Source organism: Calonectris borealis, chromosome 4 (assembly GCF_964195595.1).
Source record: "Calonectris borealis chromosome 4, bCalBor7.hap1.2, whole genome shotgun sequence".
NCBI classification, from domain to species: domain Eukaryota; kingdom Metazoa; phylum Chordata; class Aves; order Procellariiformes; family Procellariidae; genus Calonectris; species Calonectris borealis.
This window is the reverse complement of record NC_134315.1, coordinates 50,473,862-50,486,303: the sequence shown is the minus strand read 5'-3', so window position 1 is coordinate 50,486,303 and position 12,442 is coordinate 50,473,862. Positions and strand designations below refer to the sequence as shown.

The 12,442-nt window shown below is 43.4% G+C and overlaps 1 protein-coding gene across 8 annotated transcripts in view; it reads right to left on the bottom strand.

Annotated features, from left to right (window-relative positions):
* Window positions 1-3,495: 3,495 nt before the first annotated feature.
* GATB (glutamyl-tRNA amidotransferase subunit B) overlaps window positions 3,496-12,442 on the bottom strand; it is a 43,093-nt gene continuing 34,146 nt past the window's right edge. For 7 of the 8 annotated variants that reach the window (XM_075149502.1, XM_075149504.1, XM_075149503.1 and 4 more), the window contains 3 exons: window positions 12,157-12,235; window positions 6,504-6,638; window positions 3,496-3,967 (listed from right to left, as the gene is read on the bottom strand). In XM_075149502.1, coding sequence (XP_075005603.1) covers window positions 3,839-3,967; window positions 6,504-6,638; window positions 12,157-12,235 — 343 coding nt within the window. In that variant the 3' untranslated portion in view covers window positions 3,496-3,838. The remainder of the gene's footprint in view (window positions 3,968-6,503; window positions 6,639-12,156; window positions 12,236-12,442) is intronic. The other variant, XM_075149506.1, reaches the window with a different exon arrangement.

Sequence of the window (12,442 nt, the reverse complement as noted above, 5' to 3'; positions counted from 1 at the left end):
ATGTGAAAAAAACCACACACTCTGCATGTCGAGCATTCACACAAGGCCATAAGTCGCTGAAAGGTGCTGCTGAAGTCAGTGGTTGTGAAAGTGTGTAGGTAGAGGGGTGCTCAGAACAGAAATGAAAATATTACACCACACCGCAGAAGTGGAGTGGAAAGGGGCCACAGTGAAATCACAGCGTGAATACTCTAGCTGTAAATTTTTTAGGTAAGGTTCCTATCATATGCTTCTATTTTTAACACAGTTAAAATTAAACTCTGCAGCCAAGGCTGAGCACTAGAAATTCTTTCTTCACTACTTCAGCATTGCCAGCATCTTTTTCGACAACTTTCTTCTCCTCCTCTGCAACCTCGGATATGGGATACTCCAGCTATACAGGATAGCAAGTATCATTTCTCCACCATCAGAAGTGACCTCCTAACGGACTTCCAGCAACGAGTACGTGAGATTGTCGTGACAGTGTCTCGTGTCAGCTTTTAATTTGCAAGCATTTTCCTTGGCTCTCTGTTCATGGATGGTTACTGCCGAAAATCTGCACGAAACTGTCCTTAATTCACCCCGCCTAATGCTGTTGCACAGATGGCATCTGCAATCAGTACTGTAGCTGAATAAGACTTGCAAGTTGGGGTCAAAGCCTCAATCTCAATTCTTGAGCTCCTAGCCTCCATACAACCCCACTGAAAAAAGCCTCCTGGTCTGCAAAATGTTCTGACATCGAACACTTCATAGTCAGGCTCTGCCTTTTATCTTGCGGATCCATGTGTCCTATGGGGCTTTTTTTATTTGTCTTTACAATAGCAGATATTAAATTCCTTGAGGCTGCTGCTTCTGTCTTTTAATGTGCTCCATCTACTACTGCTATACAAATATAAACCAAAGTGTTTTGCGCAGTACAGAGTTCACTTGTGGAGTATTTAGAATTTGCCTTTAGCTCCATTTTGGACACAGAGAGTGGTGGTGGTTGTACTCAGGCTGCTGTATCAGGCCCTTGGCAGGCAAAAAAAGGATCCGGTGTTCTGGTTCTATTGGTTCGATCACAATGGTGTAAGGTGACTGATGAGCCCCTTCCTTAATGCAGGCTGCCATAGTGGGAGCACTTAACATTGCTGGCCCTGCTGAGCCTTCTCGTCTCTCAGTCCTAGCACTGCCAGCTACTACTGCTTCAAAGTTGGTAGCTGGTCTCTCCACAAATGTTAAAAAGATTCATCATCTTGATCTCATTTGACTCAAACAGCTTTTTTCTATCAGAAAGAAATTTACATTTTGTGTGTGTCTGCAAAACATTTCTTTAAAAATTTTAGAAGTGACCGTTTCATAATACAGTGCAAAATTTACAGACTATAGCTGCTCTTTCCCTTCCCTGGAAGGGTAAGAATATTACAATTATCCCTTTTTAACCTTTCTGGTTATCCATTGTGTCTAGCAGGTGGAGGTGAAAATAGATTGAGATTTACAGTAAATCCATTTAAAGATCTAACGCTGTACTTGTATAGAATTTGGCTTATGATTTTTAACAGATTTTGTACCATATTAGCAAAGTGTAATTACGTAGGAAGAGAGTGGCTAAGAAGAAGTAGCCATTAAAAAGACATTTACCAGCAGTAGGCATGCTACAGTAGTGGAGATCCTTCCCTCTTCTAAATACAGCTTAATTATTACTCTTCTTCCAAATACATCGCTGTTTTGCTTTTCTCTTTTTTAAGAGGCACCCACTACAGCAGAGGGGAAACTCAGCACAGCAGCATCAAGCTGTGCAACAAGAGGCGTTAACCTTGGAGGACCACTTTTTGGAAACAATCATGTTTTTCTAAACTGAGGGAGCACCTTTAAATTAAGATTCAAGATTTCATGCAGAAGCCTTTGTGCCTTTTCATTTCTTGCTGCCATGGCAAGAGTTGAACAGAATTCCAAAATTTAAAGTTTGCTGTATAATTTAAACCTTTATTGACTGAACACTTACCTGAAAACTCACACCACCGTAAGGAAAAATGGTACTTTTTGCTCATGACGTGAAAAGTGATAGTAAAAGCTTTTGTGTGAAGGTTACATGAAAAATCCTGGAGGGGTTGGTTTGGGGTTTTGTTGGTTTTGGAGGTTTGGGCGGGGAGGGTCACAGTTTTTGATTGCAACTATGTTACTGCTTTTTGTCAGCTGTATGACTTTTGAATTTTGAAGTTATTTTTATGTGAATAATGGGTATACGTTTTATTCATTAAATGTATTTGAACACCATGGGGGTTTTTTCCTTCTAATTAAGAATTCACACTTGAACCGTGAGCCAGTTTGTACAGAAATGTCCTCCTCGAGACATACACTAGCACTACTAGTCATGAGAATGAACCGCCATCAACCTAGTTTGAACTAGTGTTGCAAGCACCATATTTGCAAAAGGTGACTGAAGTCCCAGGGCCATACCTGCTGCACTCCTGTGACAAGGTCTGCCCTGCAGGCAGATCCTAAAGAACAATTCTGAAGGCATATCTCTGAGGTAAATGTGGTCTTTAAAATGTATGGCTTAGCAGCCTCCAGAAGCGATTTAGGAACTTCAAACCCCTGGTACTAAATGGGATTTCTTCCCCTAGCAAATGTAAATTTGATAGGCTGCCTCTAGTTGCATTTCCTGTTAATGGTTTAATCAGCTAAAGTGGGTTGGGACTGGGAAGTTAACTCTAGGACCCTGGATTTCAGTGGGTACTTAAAGTTAGAAGGTGAAAAATGGAAGGTATTAAAAAAAACCAGCATAAAACACTCCTTAGGATTAAACAGTGGAACAGACCCTGGAATCCAGCTGAATCCTGCTAAGTTTTGGTAAGGCAACTGCATGTTCAATTCCTTCCACAACGTGGTGCAGAAAGTCACGTGCCAGAGAAGCATGCAGCCCTGGGCTTGGAGCATTTCTAACGCAGGGACAAGTTCTCATCAGCAGAGAAAAATCAAACTGGAGCAAACAGTCCCTTTACTTAGCTACCGCATAAGAGAAAGGCAATACTTGTTCCTGTGAAGGTCGTGCAGTGCCAGCAGAACCACGTCTGCTATGCTGAACCTCACAGGCCAAAAAAAATGGGATGTGAGCCTCAAAAGGGCTCAGGCATGCATGCGTTAGGCACTCTTCAGAACGGAAGGAGCTGCTAGTAGGCAAAGCAGATGTTTGGGCACACAACAAGGAGAAGGCAAGCAAACAACCTGACGCTCATTCTTAGATGTAGGCACTTACACCTGTTTGTGGCACTAGCCTCAGGCACGCACTTAAGCGGCTAGTGACTTCATCTTTTCCCTATCCCTCAGAAAACAGGAAAAATGATAGCAGTGGACTTTTTTTCCCCATCTGCTAGGCACGGAGGCACACGTGGTCTTCTCAATTACTGCTAGGTCTTTTAATCATTGTTACTAGTGTGCTCACACTAATTTACAGTGAGTTACTAGTGTGCACCACCAGATTTTGCATTCAAGATCTATGACTTTCCCTTCTCACAAAAAAGCAGCTAGAAAAGCTGAGTTTATACTTGCTTTATTACAAAACTAAGCACTACAGCTTCCGCTCTCTGCATACTCACAGGCACCTCTGGGAACTTGTTTCCCATGGCTGCGTGGAAATCACATTTCCGAATGCCACACCGAAGCGAGGGAGATGCAAATGGCTGTATCACCTCCTGCTATACTTTTGCTCATCTGCCTTTGGCTGATGCATCTGGGGAAGGCTAGGTCGTCATGCCACTTGAAGTATAACCAACAATCCTGATGACACACAAGGAGGCACCAAAGTTCATTTGCAGTGAACCAGACAGAACGAAGCACATGTCTTCTGTAGACACACGTGGGCGGTTTTCTCTTTCGGCTACTCTGACAGCTTCTTCTCTAATAATTGCTTCACCAGAACAGGATTGGATCGTCCTTGTGTTTCTCTTTGAACCAGGCCAATTAACTTATTTAGAACTTTTCGATTTCCTGCTTTTATCGCCATAACCTTTAAAGAAAAAAAATCAACAGACACCACTGTTAGAGTAAACCTGGACATTTTCACTCATTCATAGCCAAGGTATGAATATTTTTGTCCTTTGACCACTGTGGTAGAATACTATATTTTGGGCTAAGGTGTTATTTATAAAAACTGCCTTCAGCTTTGCAATAAGCTCCTGCTCTGCTCCCATGAGACAACAGCAAGTCCCTACAGCAGCAGGGCCTTACAACTAATAGAAAGATCTCCTCTTATTGAAAAAGTCAGAAAACACTTTTGGATTTTAACAGTGTCTGCAACTTGAATCAGCGACTTCCTGGAAAAGGGTCCACAAAATGAGACTGTCTTCTTTTTGCTAATAGGATCTACCTTTTTACTCAATATACTGTTCAGTTACAACAAGTAATTTGCATTGAATCACAATCTATTTGTTAGTATTTGTGAGGTCCTTCAAGTGCAGACGTAGGTGTTTTTGTAACAGCATGCTATTTCCTTTAAGCAAGGAATCCTTTGCAATATAGCCATTAATTAACTGATCAGAAGTATGACCTCCTATCAGATATCTAGTGTTTGATGCACAATCACCTGCAAAATAGCAAGGGCCATATTTAAAAGTTAAGTAAAGACACTGAAAAAAGCATTTTAACTTCTGGGCATTTCTAAAGGAGATGCTACTGCTTAAAGACAAGCTTCTGGCCTTCACATTGTTTGTGTGGCAGGGAAGACATTCTCTACATTGTCAGAGTTACTGGGCAAAACACGATAGCTTCAATTAAACAGGATGTCATATTTACAGATATTAAGGGAAGGATTGAGAACATATGAATCGGCCACTGTGCCAATACCAAGCACAAATGCAAATATTGCTACTCATTACAGTATCCGAATTATTGGCAGTCTAAAATCTTCTCTGTAATGTCACAATATGGAAAGGACTCATTACTCCTGATCTGCTAGAAATTACCTATATGGGGCAGAATACAGTACAATCCAGATACTGCATTTTCATAAAGTGCTCAGTGTTGGCTTGAGCAACTGTTTGTAAGTTAGTTCATTTTAAAGAAATCTACTGTCAAAAAGCAAGGCATACTTTTTTTTTTCACCCTGTCAAGTACTCAGCTAACTATTTTGTAAGGTAAGCTCTCGCAGCAATTTAAAGCAATGAATTACAGGCCTTCAAGGCAGCTTTTGCCTTGGCGAAAGATCACCTAGAAAAAGTAGGGAAGTGAGGCCATTCTGCTGCATTTGGCTTGACTAGAACAGTGGAAAACAGAGAGGAATTACATTCTCAGAGAAAGCATTATTATTGAAATGGGAGTGTATTATGGACCTTCGGCTTCTGCACTTCCCAATCAGCTCTAATGTTCTTTCTATCCACACTTGCGCTTCAGTACCAGTCTGAAAATACAGCAGCACTTTTATCAGGCTCTGCAAATGAGTCAGTCTGATGGAGGTCACACCGACCTACTGCAAGCTCATTTTCTTTATCAAAAGCTCTTGCAGAGCTGTTAGCATCCCCCAATGAGATCTGGGGTGGGTGGTATTGTTCTCAAAAGATGTTAATGGTTTTTTCCAAATGGCAAATGTATCTAGACAATGTTTATATTAGAAGTAAGCTATTCACTTCTGCTTCTACATTTTCGCTCCAGAGAACATGTAAGCACTTGTTTTCATTTTGCTTTTTATAAAGCAGATTTTAGACTCTGTCAAGATCCCTTCCCACTCCTCCCCTTCATGATCAACAAGGGTTTTTTTCCCTTTTTCCTGGCTCAGACCTCGTTAGACCGATGAGCCACGCAGGCTGCTGCGTGTCCTTCCAAGGAGATGGGGAAGAGCCAAAACCCCGTCTTTCCTGCTGCAGCATTTGCGCTGCTGCCACAGCCCAGCAGCAGAACAGCAGGGCGGACAGCAGCTCTGGATGCCGCTGCCACGGGGGTCCGGCTCCTCCCCACCCCACAGACATTGTCAGGCAGGAAAGGCAGCTAGACTCATCTCTGTGGCAGTGGAGGGAGACAGGGACATGGCGAAGAGACAGATGCAAGTAAAATTTTTGCCTTGCCAGCCTCTAATAGAGTCTCTAACTCCATAACTAATACATGCCTTGCTGGAGGTTAACTTCAATCTCCGGCTTCAGAACAGTTTAACAGTGTTGCCCTAATATCACAACAGATGACATAAAAATCAGAGTTCTGTGGCCAGGTCAGGTTAATGGCAGTATAGCCGAAGAGGGAAAGAGCCCCACAGTTTTGGGGATTTCTGCATTAAATTTTTATGGTCTCTCAGAATGACTTAGCACATTAGCCAGACTGATAATTTCTTCTGCTGATCATTTTGGGTATGCTTCAATTTCCACAAAAACACTTAGTAAAATAAGAAAGGAGAAGAAAAGCCTTATAATATCTGAGCAGCAGCTTTAATGCTCCTATACTGTCTCTAGAGCTCAAATGCCAATCAAAAGGAGAAAAAAAAAAAAGGCCATTTTAACCCCCTTTTTAGTGCCACAGACTGCCATAGTGCACAAGCTTCCCAGCACCATCATAATCACCTCATTTTCCTGTCCATCAATCACCGCCTGGCAGATCTGTTCAAGCTCTTTTTGATCCTGTATCAGTTCAAGTTTCTTTTCTTTAACAATTTCAAGAGGAGTCTTCCCTTCTCCCTTCCACAATTCCGCAAGCACCTGAAAATCACAATGAATAGCGAAGGTCAGTGTCTTGACATATCAATGTCGTTTACATGCAGTATTTCAGTTACTGATCCAAGAAGCCAGATTTTAGTTAAAGCAAGAGCAGATTGTCTAAACGTGAGCAAACCTAAGATTTAACCCTATGCCTTGCTGAAAGAGCTCTTGTACCCTCCCTCCTTTTCTGCATCCTGAAACAAGCATTTTCACTCACTGCATGAGAGCAGGTTAATGGTTCGCAACTGGTGCTCTGCAGCCTACCGCACTACCGGCAGCTGCCCGCTACTGCCAGTGACGGCACCTGTTCAAAGAAGTTTGCCGAGCGCAGCCCCCGTCTACCTCGCTGCACTGAGCCACCGCCCCCTCGCTGGGAGAGGGGGGCACCAGGGCAGAGGCTGTCGCTGACTGCAAGGCTGCTCCTCAGGCAGTACTCGCGCTCGTCTCACATTATTCAGAAGAACTGCCTGAGAGCAGTAAGAAGATGCATTTCCATGAGAAATGTCTCTGCCTAGGAACTGACGATTAGCTGACTATTGTACCAAGTCCAATGCCAGGTAACTCATCCCATTACCAGTCCTCATCAGCAAGCTGTAATAAGGATACGTATGACAAAGCAGAAGACAAATAGTGCTGAGCGGAATGAATGCAGCAGCTCCAGCCCACCTATGCATCACCTCCAAGTACTGGAATGCGGGCGAACCCAGGCCTCCGGAATAATCACTTGTTAATGCTAGTGTGTTTTCCTACGCTGTAGCAGGGCTATCGCCCTGGAATAAACTTGAGAGAAAAGAACATTTATAAAAAACCAATTTCCTTGGGCAGTCATTTTCTGTATTCCCTTTGCTCTTGTTTCAGAGCTGTGGAAGGAGAGAAAGAAAACCCGTATGAAAACAGCTGCCTGTGCTCCATCCTGAGCTGAAAATATAATTGTATGTTTGGGCCATTGCTATGTACCAATATGGAAATGGATGTCACATCAAAATTTCAGCATTAAATACTCACTGTGGGATGGAGACAAGGCTGGGATGGGGACACGAGAAGGGACATTCAAACTGCATGTTAAATAATTAGCAGGGCAGCAAGACAACTTAGGAAAAATGAAGCACGTGGGATGGTATCTTAACTACCCCAGCAATTTTCATCAGCATAAAGAATTTTCTGGTACAAAAGACCTGCAGTTAAACAATTTTGTAGCCACAACAGGTATTTAAGAACCATGCATCAACACAATTCCTGCAAGAGGAGATTTGTTTGCCAGCAGTACCCCAAAGCTTTTTATGGGATCTTATCACTCTGCTGGAGACCTTGAGAGAGGGTAATGAGACGCAGCTGTATTGTGGCAGCTACATCTTGTTTTTTCCCTGTAAGAGGGTTAAAGGCAGATCACAATATTAAAGTTACTGATAAGCAGCCAGAGTTACAACCGCTATAAGTAAAGCTTTCAGCTGTTTATATCTAAATAAATCAGTGCAGTATATGATGCCTTCTACAAGATCTTCCTTCTAGTGCAGTATTTAAAAACCATCATGCCAGTGCTACCTGGAATACCCCTAGAAAGAAATACATCCAACAGAGCTTCAACCTGTCTGCAGCCGCTTGCCTTTTTTTTGCTGCACTCCATTGCTACCCCAGGCAGCCCCCACCCGCTCCTTCCCTGAGGGACCGGGCCAGAAGCTTTCTGTCCTCGAGGCCTCCCGAGGCACCGGGACGGTACATCACCCCTCAGAGGGAGCCCTGTCCTCTTCACACAGCACAGCCCATAGCAAAACACCCTGGAGAGTCTGAAGCGCTGCACAAATCAGGGGCTGGATAATGAATAAGCCATATCGCTCTCCTGGAAAAAGGCAGATGTGATTTTTAGGACTGGTTTGTATTCAAGCAGGATGCCATGGGCTGCAGGAGGGGGAAATCTGCAACAAACAAAATCTAAGCAGCCGACCATGGCAGAGTTACCCAGGAGCAACTCATACATCAGGCTGACTTAGATCAGGGGCAGGACAGCTTGACAGTCAGACATCCAGCTCTGATTCCCTGCTATTCCTATGCCAAACGTCTCCTGGCACTGAGAAAAGCTTGCCCATTAGAAACTTTGAAGGCACCAGATTTTCCCTGTGACATCTGCACCATGTGTACTTTTCAATTTGGTAACAAGCATCTCCACTTAGCTAGTAGAGCAACAATGTTATCAAGGCCCTTGCTTGTTTACAGGTATGTAGGAAAGCAGAAAGAGATGTGGCCAAGACCTGTCAAAGAGGCACTTTTAAAAATGTGTTTCTCCACTTGGCAAGGAGTACGAATCTAAAGAAAGCAGTTTAAAAAATGATTTCAACTCATTTACACAAACTGCCTGCACCAGAACAGGAGGATCAAATTATGAAGTCTCCAGAGCCAAAACGAGAATCTCAGGCCCCATTTCCATTACTGAAATCTCAGTAGTTTCTACTATTGATTCTTGCCTGAGCGTGATTAGATTTTAATGATGTTCTGTGGTCTCTACCTACACAGGCATAGCAGCAAACCATTGGTCAAGATGAATTAATCAGGACTTACACGTCTGGCTGCCACGGGCATCACATCAAACATTTTGCAACTGGTGAACGTGCCAGCTCACTGCTGTGCCTGAGAACGCTCCAACTGGAAACCCTATCTGCAGTGATTTGCTGCCAAGGGTGGGAAGGAAGCAGCAGGCAGTACCACTCGAGTCAGTCCTGTGGGCATCTCTCCCTTCCAGTGATGGAAGCCTCCATGTCTGGCAGTTGTCCCTCAGCCTCTGACAAAAGTGAGGGGCAGGCTGGGTCCAGTCCTCCAGATGGTATACCCGTAATTGTCAAAGCAGATGGTTCTGTTTAGGTTTGTGTGCTGTACTCATTTCCTTTAAAGTCGGGGTGCCAAGTGGGTCTGTTTTAGTTATTCCTATGTGGGTGACCGATGCAACTGCAGAAGCAAACAAGACCTGGGGTCTGCTCCGCTCCATACCCTGCTACAGATCCCCGATGAACGCGTGACAAGGGTGTCCACGCGGAGTTGCTCCAGCATGGCGCTCAGCAGCAGGGACAAATTTCTGCTTCCCTGGCCCAGGAACCAGCCTCCTCCCACAATGCCGTAACTCAAGGGCAGGCCCCTTATGCCAGAGATGTACTCACTGCCAGCCCTGCAAACGAGGACCGAGGCCCCAGCTCGGGCATACTCCCCATCAGACTGGTTTCAGCCCTGGGTGACCAGCACCGGCAGCTCCCACTGTGGGCTTCAAAACGGTGCCTCTGGGGTGGGCCATGGCACGTGCCTGCGCAGGTCCCCTGATCCAGGACACGCTCACCCCACAGCCCCGCACACCAGCAGAGCTGGAAGCTGCTCCCCTGTGCACAGGCACGCCAGTCTGAAACTGCTTCGGAGACCTCTGGAGTAGGATGCTATATTTGATGGCAAGTTGGGCGTGAGCTCTGTAATTACCTAAGTGGTAATTATGTAAGCACACAGTGCCCTTTCCTTGGCATATGCATCCTACCATACCATGTTCTGTGTCTATAATCAGCGCTCACAGCTTTTATCTGCCTGTGTTTAGTGCCTTATACAGCAGAGAGCAAACACAAAACCTCTTAAAAAATTTAAACTGTTAACAGCTTCCTGCAGCGAGCACGTATGTGTATGCATGTCTGCGCGCTCACCCCATCGAACCCTTCCATCCTTTCTCGTTGGATCTGTCTCTACCACTGCAGTTCATTCTCCCCCACCCCAAGTGCTGCAATCCATCTGCTGTTGTGTATATATAGCCTTTTCTGCCCTCGGGCCATCCAGTATCTCTGCCTACTGCTGAGAATTGTTATAAACATTTGTTTTTCTTCCGACATCCAGGCAACCAAAATACTTTTCTAAATGTGGCAAGGTTTCTGCAGTTTGATAGCATCACTCAGTGAGGGCAAACAGTACTGTTATTCCTCTGTGTCCAATTTCGGAACACCGAGGACAACATGCACATTACATGGAGTTGGTAATTAAACAAGAAAAGCATCTCTGAAATTCTTGACATTTCATAACTTGTCAGAAGTGCTGGCACACAAATATATCATAAGGCAAGAAACTCCCCTAGAAGAGCATTAGTACCCTGTCTCTACCTCCACAAGGAAGCCGAGTGTTAAGACTGGAGTTCTTAAGCTTCCTTTCAAATGCAAACACCAAACTGATGGGTGTGCCATAACCCCGCAGGCACAGGACTGTGCTGCATTCCAATGTTTTTCCTATTAATACTTTATCTCCTTTTTGAAGCTTTTACTTTTCCAATGCAAAATTTCCAAATCACATGCCTGAAGTCAGGCACTTAAATCCTTATTTATGACGCCTGTTATATGCAGCTGGCTATTCACAGAAGCAGACCAACAACAAGACCAACTTAATTAAGAAGCCCAAGCATCTCCAAAAAAGAAAACAACAAACCAGGAAGTTTAAGTGTCTCCAAGTAGGGTAAAGAGCCACATTTGCAACAGTTAAACTTGGCTTATAATCACACAAAAAAAAAAAAGTGAACTGACTTCAATACTATTCCAAAGTTGTACTTGGATTAAATCACTATGTGGTAGAAAGATGGAAATCCGCCCTGTGTATTTCAGAGTGTTAAAAGCTTGAAAGCAGAATATCTGCATTAACAGTTTCACTGATGGACATCTGAGAAGAAGGAGTCATCTAATGTACTTGCCTAGAGGATAATAATTAATCTGAAAAGACAATGCATTGCACATAAATGAGCCAGCAACAATTTAAGGTGAATGACAGATTATTCCCTATCACAAAAAACCTCCAAATTTTGTCTATAGACAAAACAGTCACTGTACCCATCATAAGCAGTTCACAATTTTAGATACAGATCATCAAGAGCTGATTTTTCAGACTGTCCTAAACAAGATGATATTTAAAAGGAGAGGAAAGCTAGCTTTACCATCAGTAATCACTTGAGAGGTCCATGATAGCACTTGCTCAAAGAAGCAAGGATAAAAGAAAGGCCAGACCTCTCCACTTTTGACTCAGGGGTACACCAAAGCAGAACTCTTTTTGTGACTACACTCAGGTGAATTATATCCTTTTCCACACGCTAATGCTTGGGAACTTAGACCTTACTGTCCCTTAGTACCTAGTAGATACTCTCAGCTTAACTGCAAGTCATGGATTAACTCCCACTGACCTTTCACTTAGGTCTGACTTGAACTGTGAAATTGAGATCTAGTGCCCAGTCTGTTGAGAAGCAGAACTTCAGTTGACATTGCTTAAATCTACTGTTTGGCTTGTGCCCCCTTCTAACACTGAATATGCAGATGTATCTGTAAGATTATATACACACGAGGCATTTTCATCTATTCTATGTACATAATAGATACAAAATTTATCCTTCATCAACATTCCAAATAATTTCCTTTTAAAGCAACTGATGTACTGGTACACACTAACTGATTACAAAATTGCTACACGAATGAAGTAAGCAGCCACAGATTCAAAGTACAGTAGGTAAAATCAAAAAGGTACTTACCTGCTTTGCTGCTGTAGAAGAAATTTCTTTTTTTTCTAGAAGGTTCAGAAGGTCAGCCAAGAGAACAGAACTGACTGGGCTAGGGAAAAAGGGGGCAGAAGTTACCTCAGAGAATAAGGTGAAGTAATATATCTAGGCCACTGTTGCTTGCCTAAAGATCACACAGTTTAGCATGACAAGCTAGTATTTTTCCTCATGATACACTATATTCAACTTTGGTATTGATTGCCTGATTACGCTTTACCATCTTCATATTCCAAAGAAGGAAGACTCTGATTACTACTCT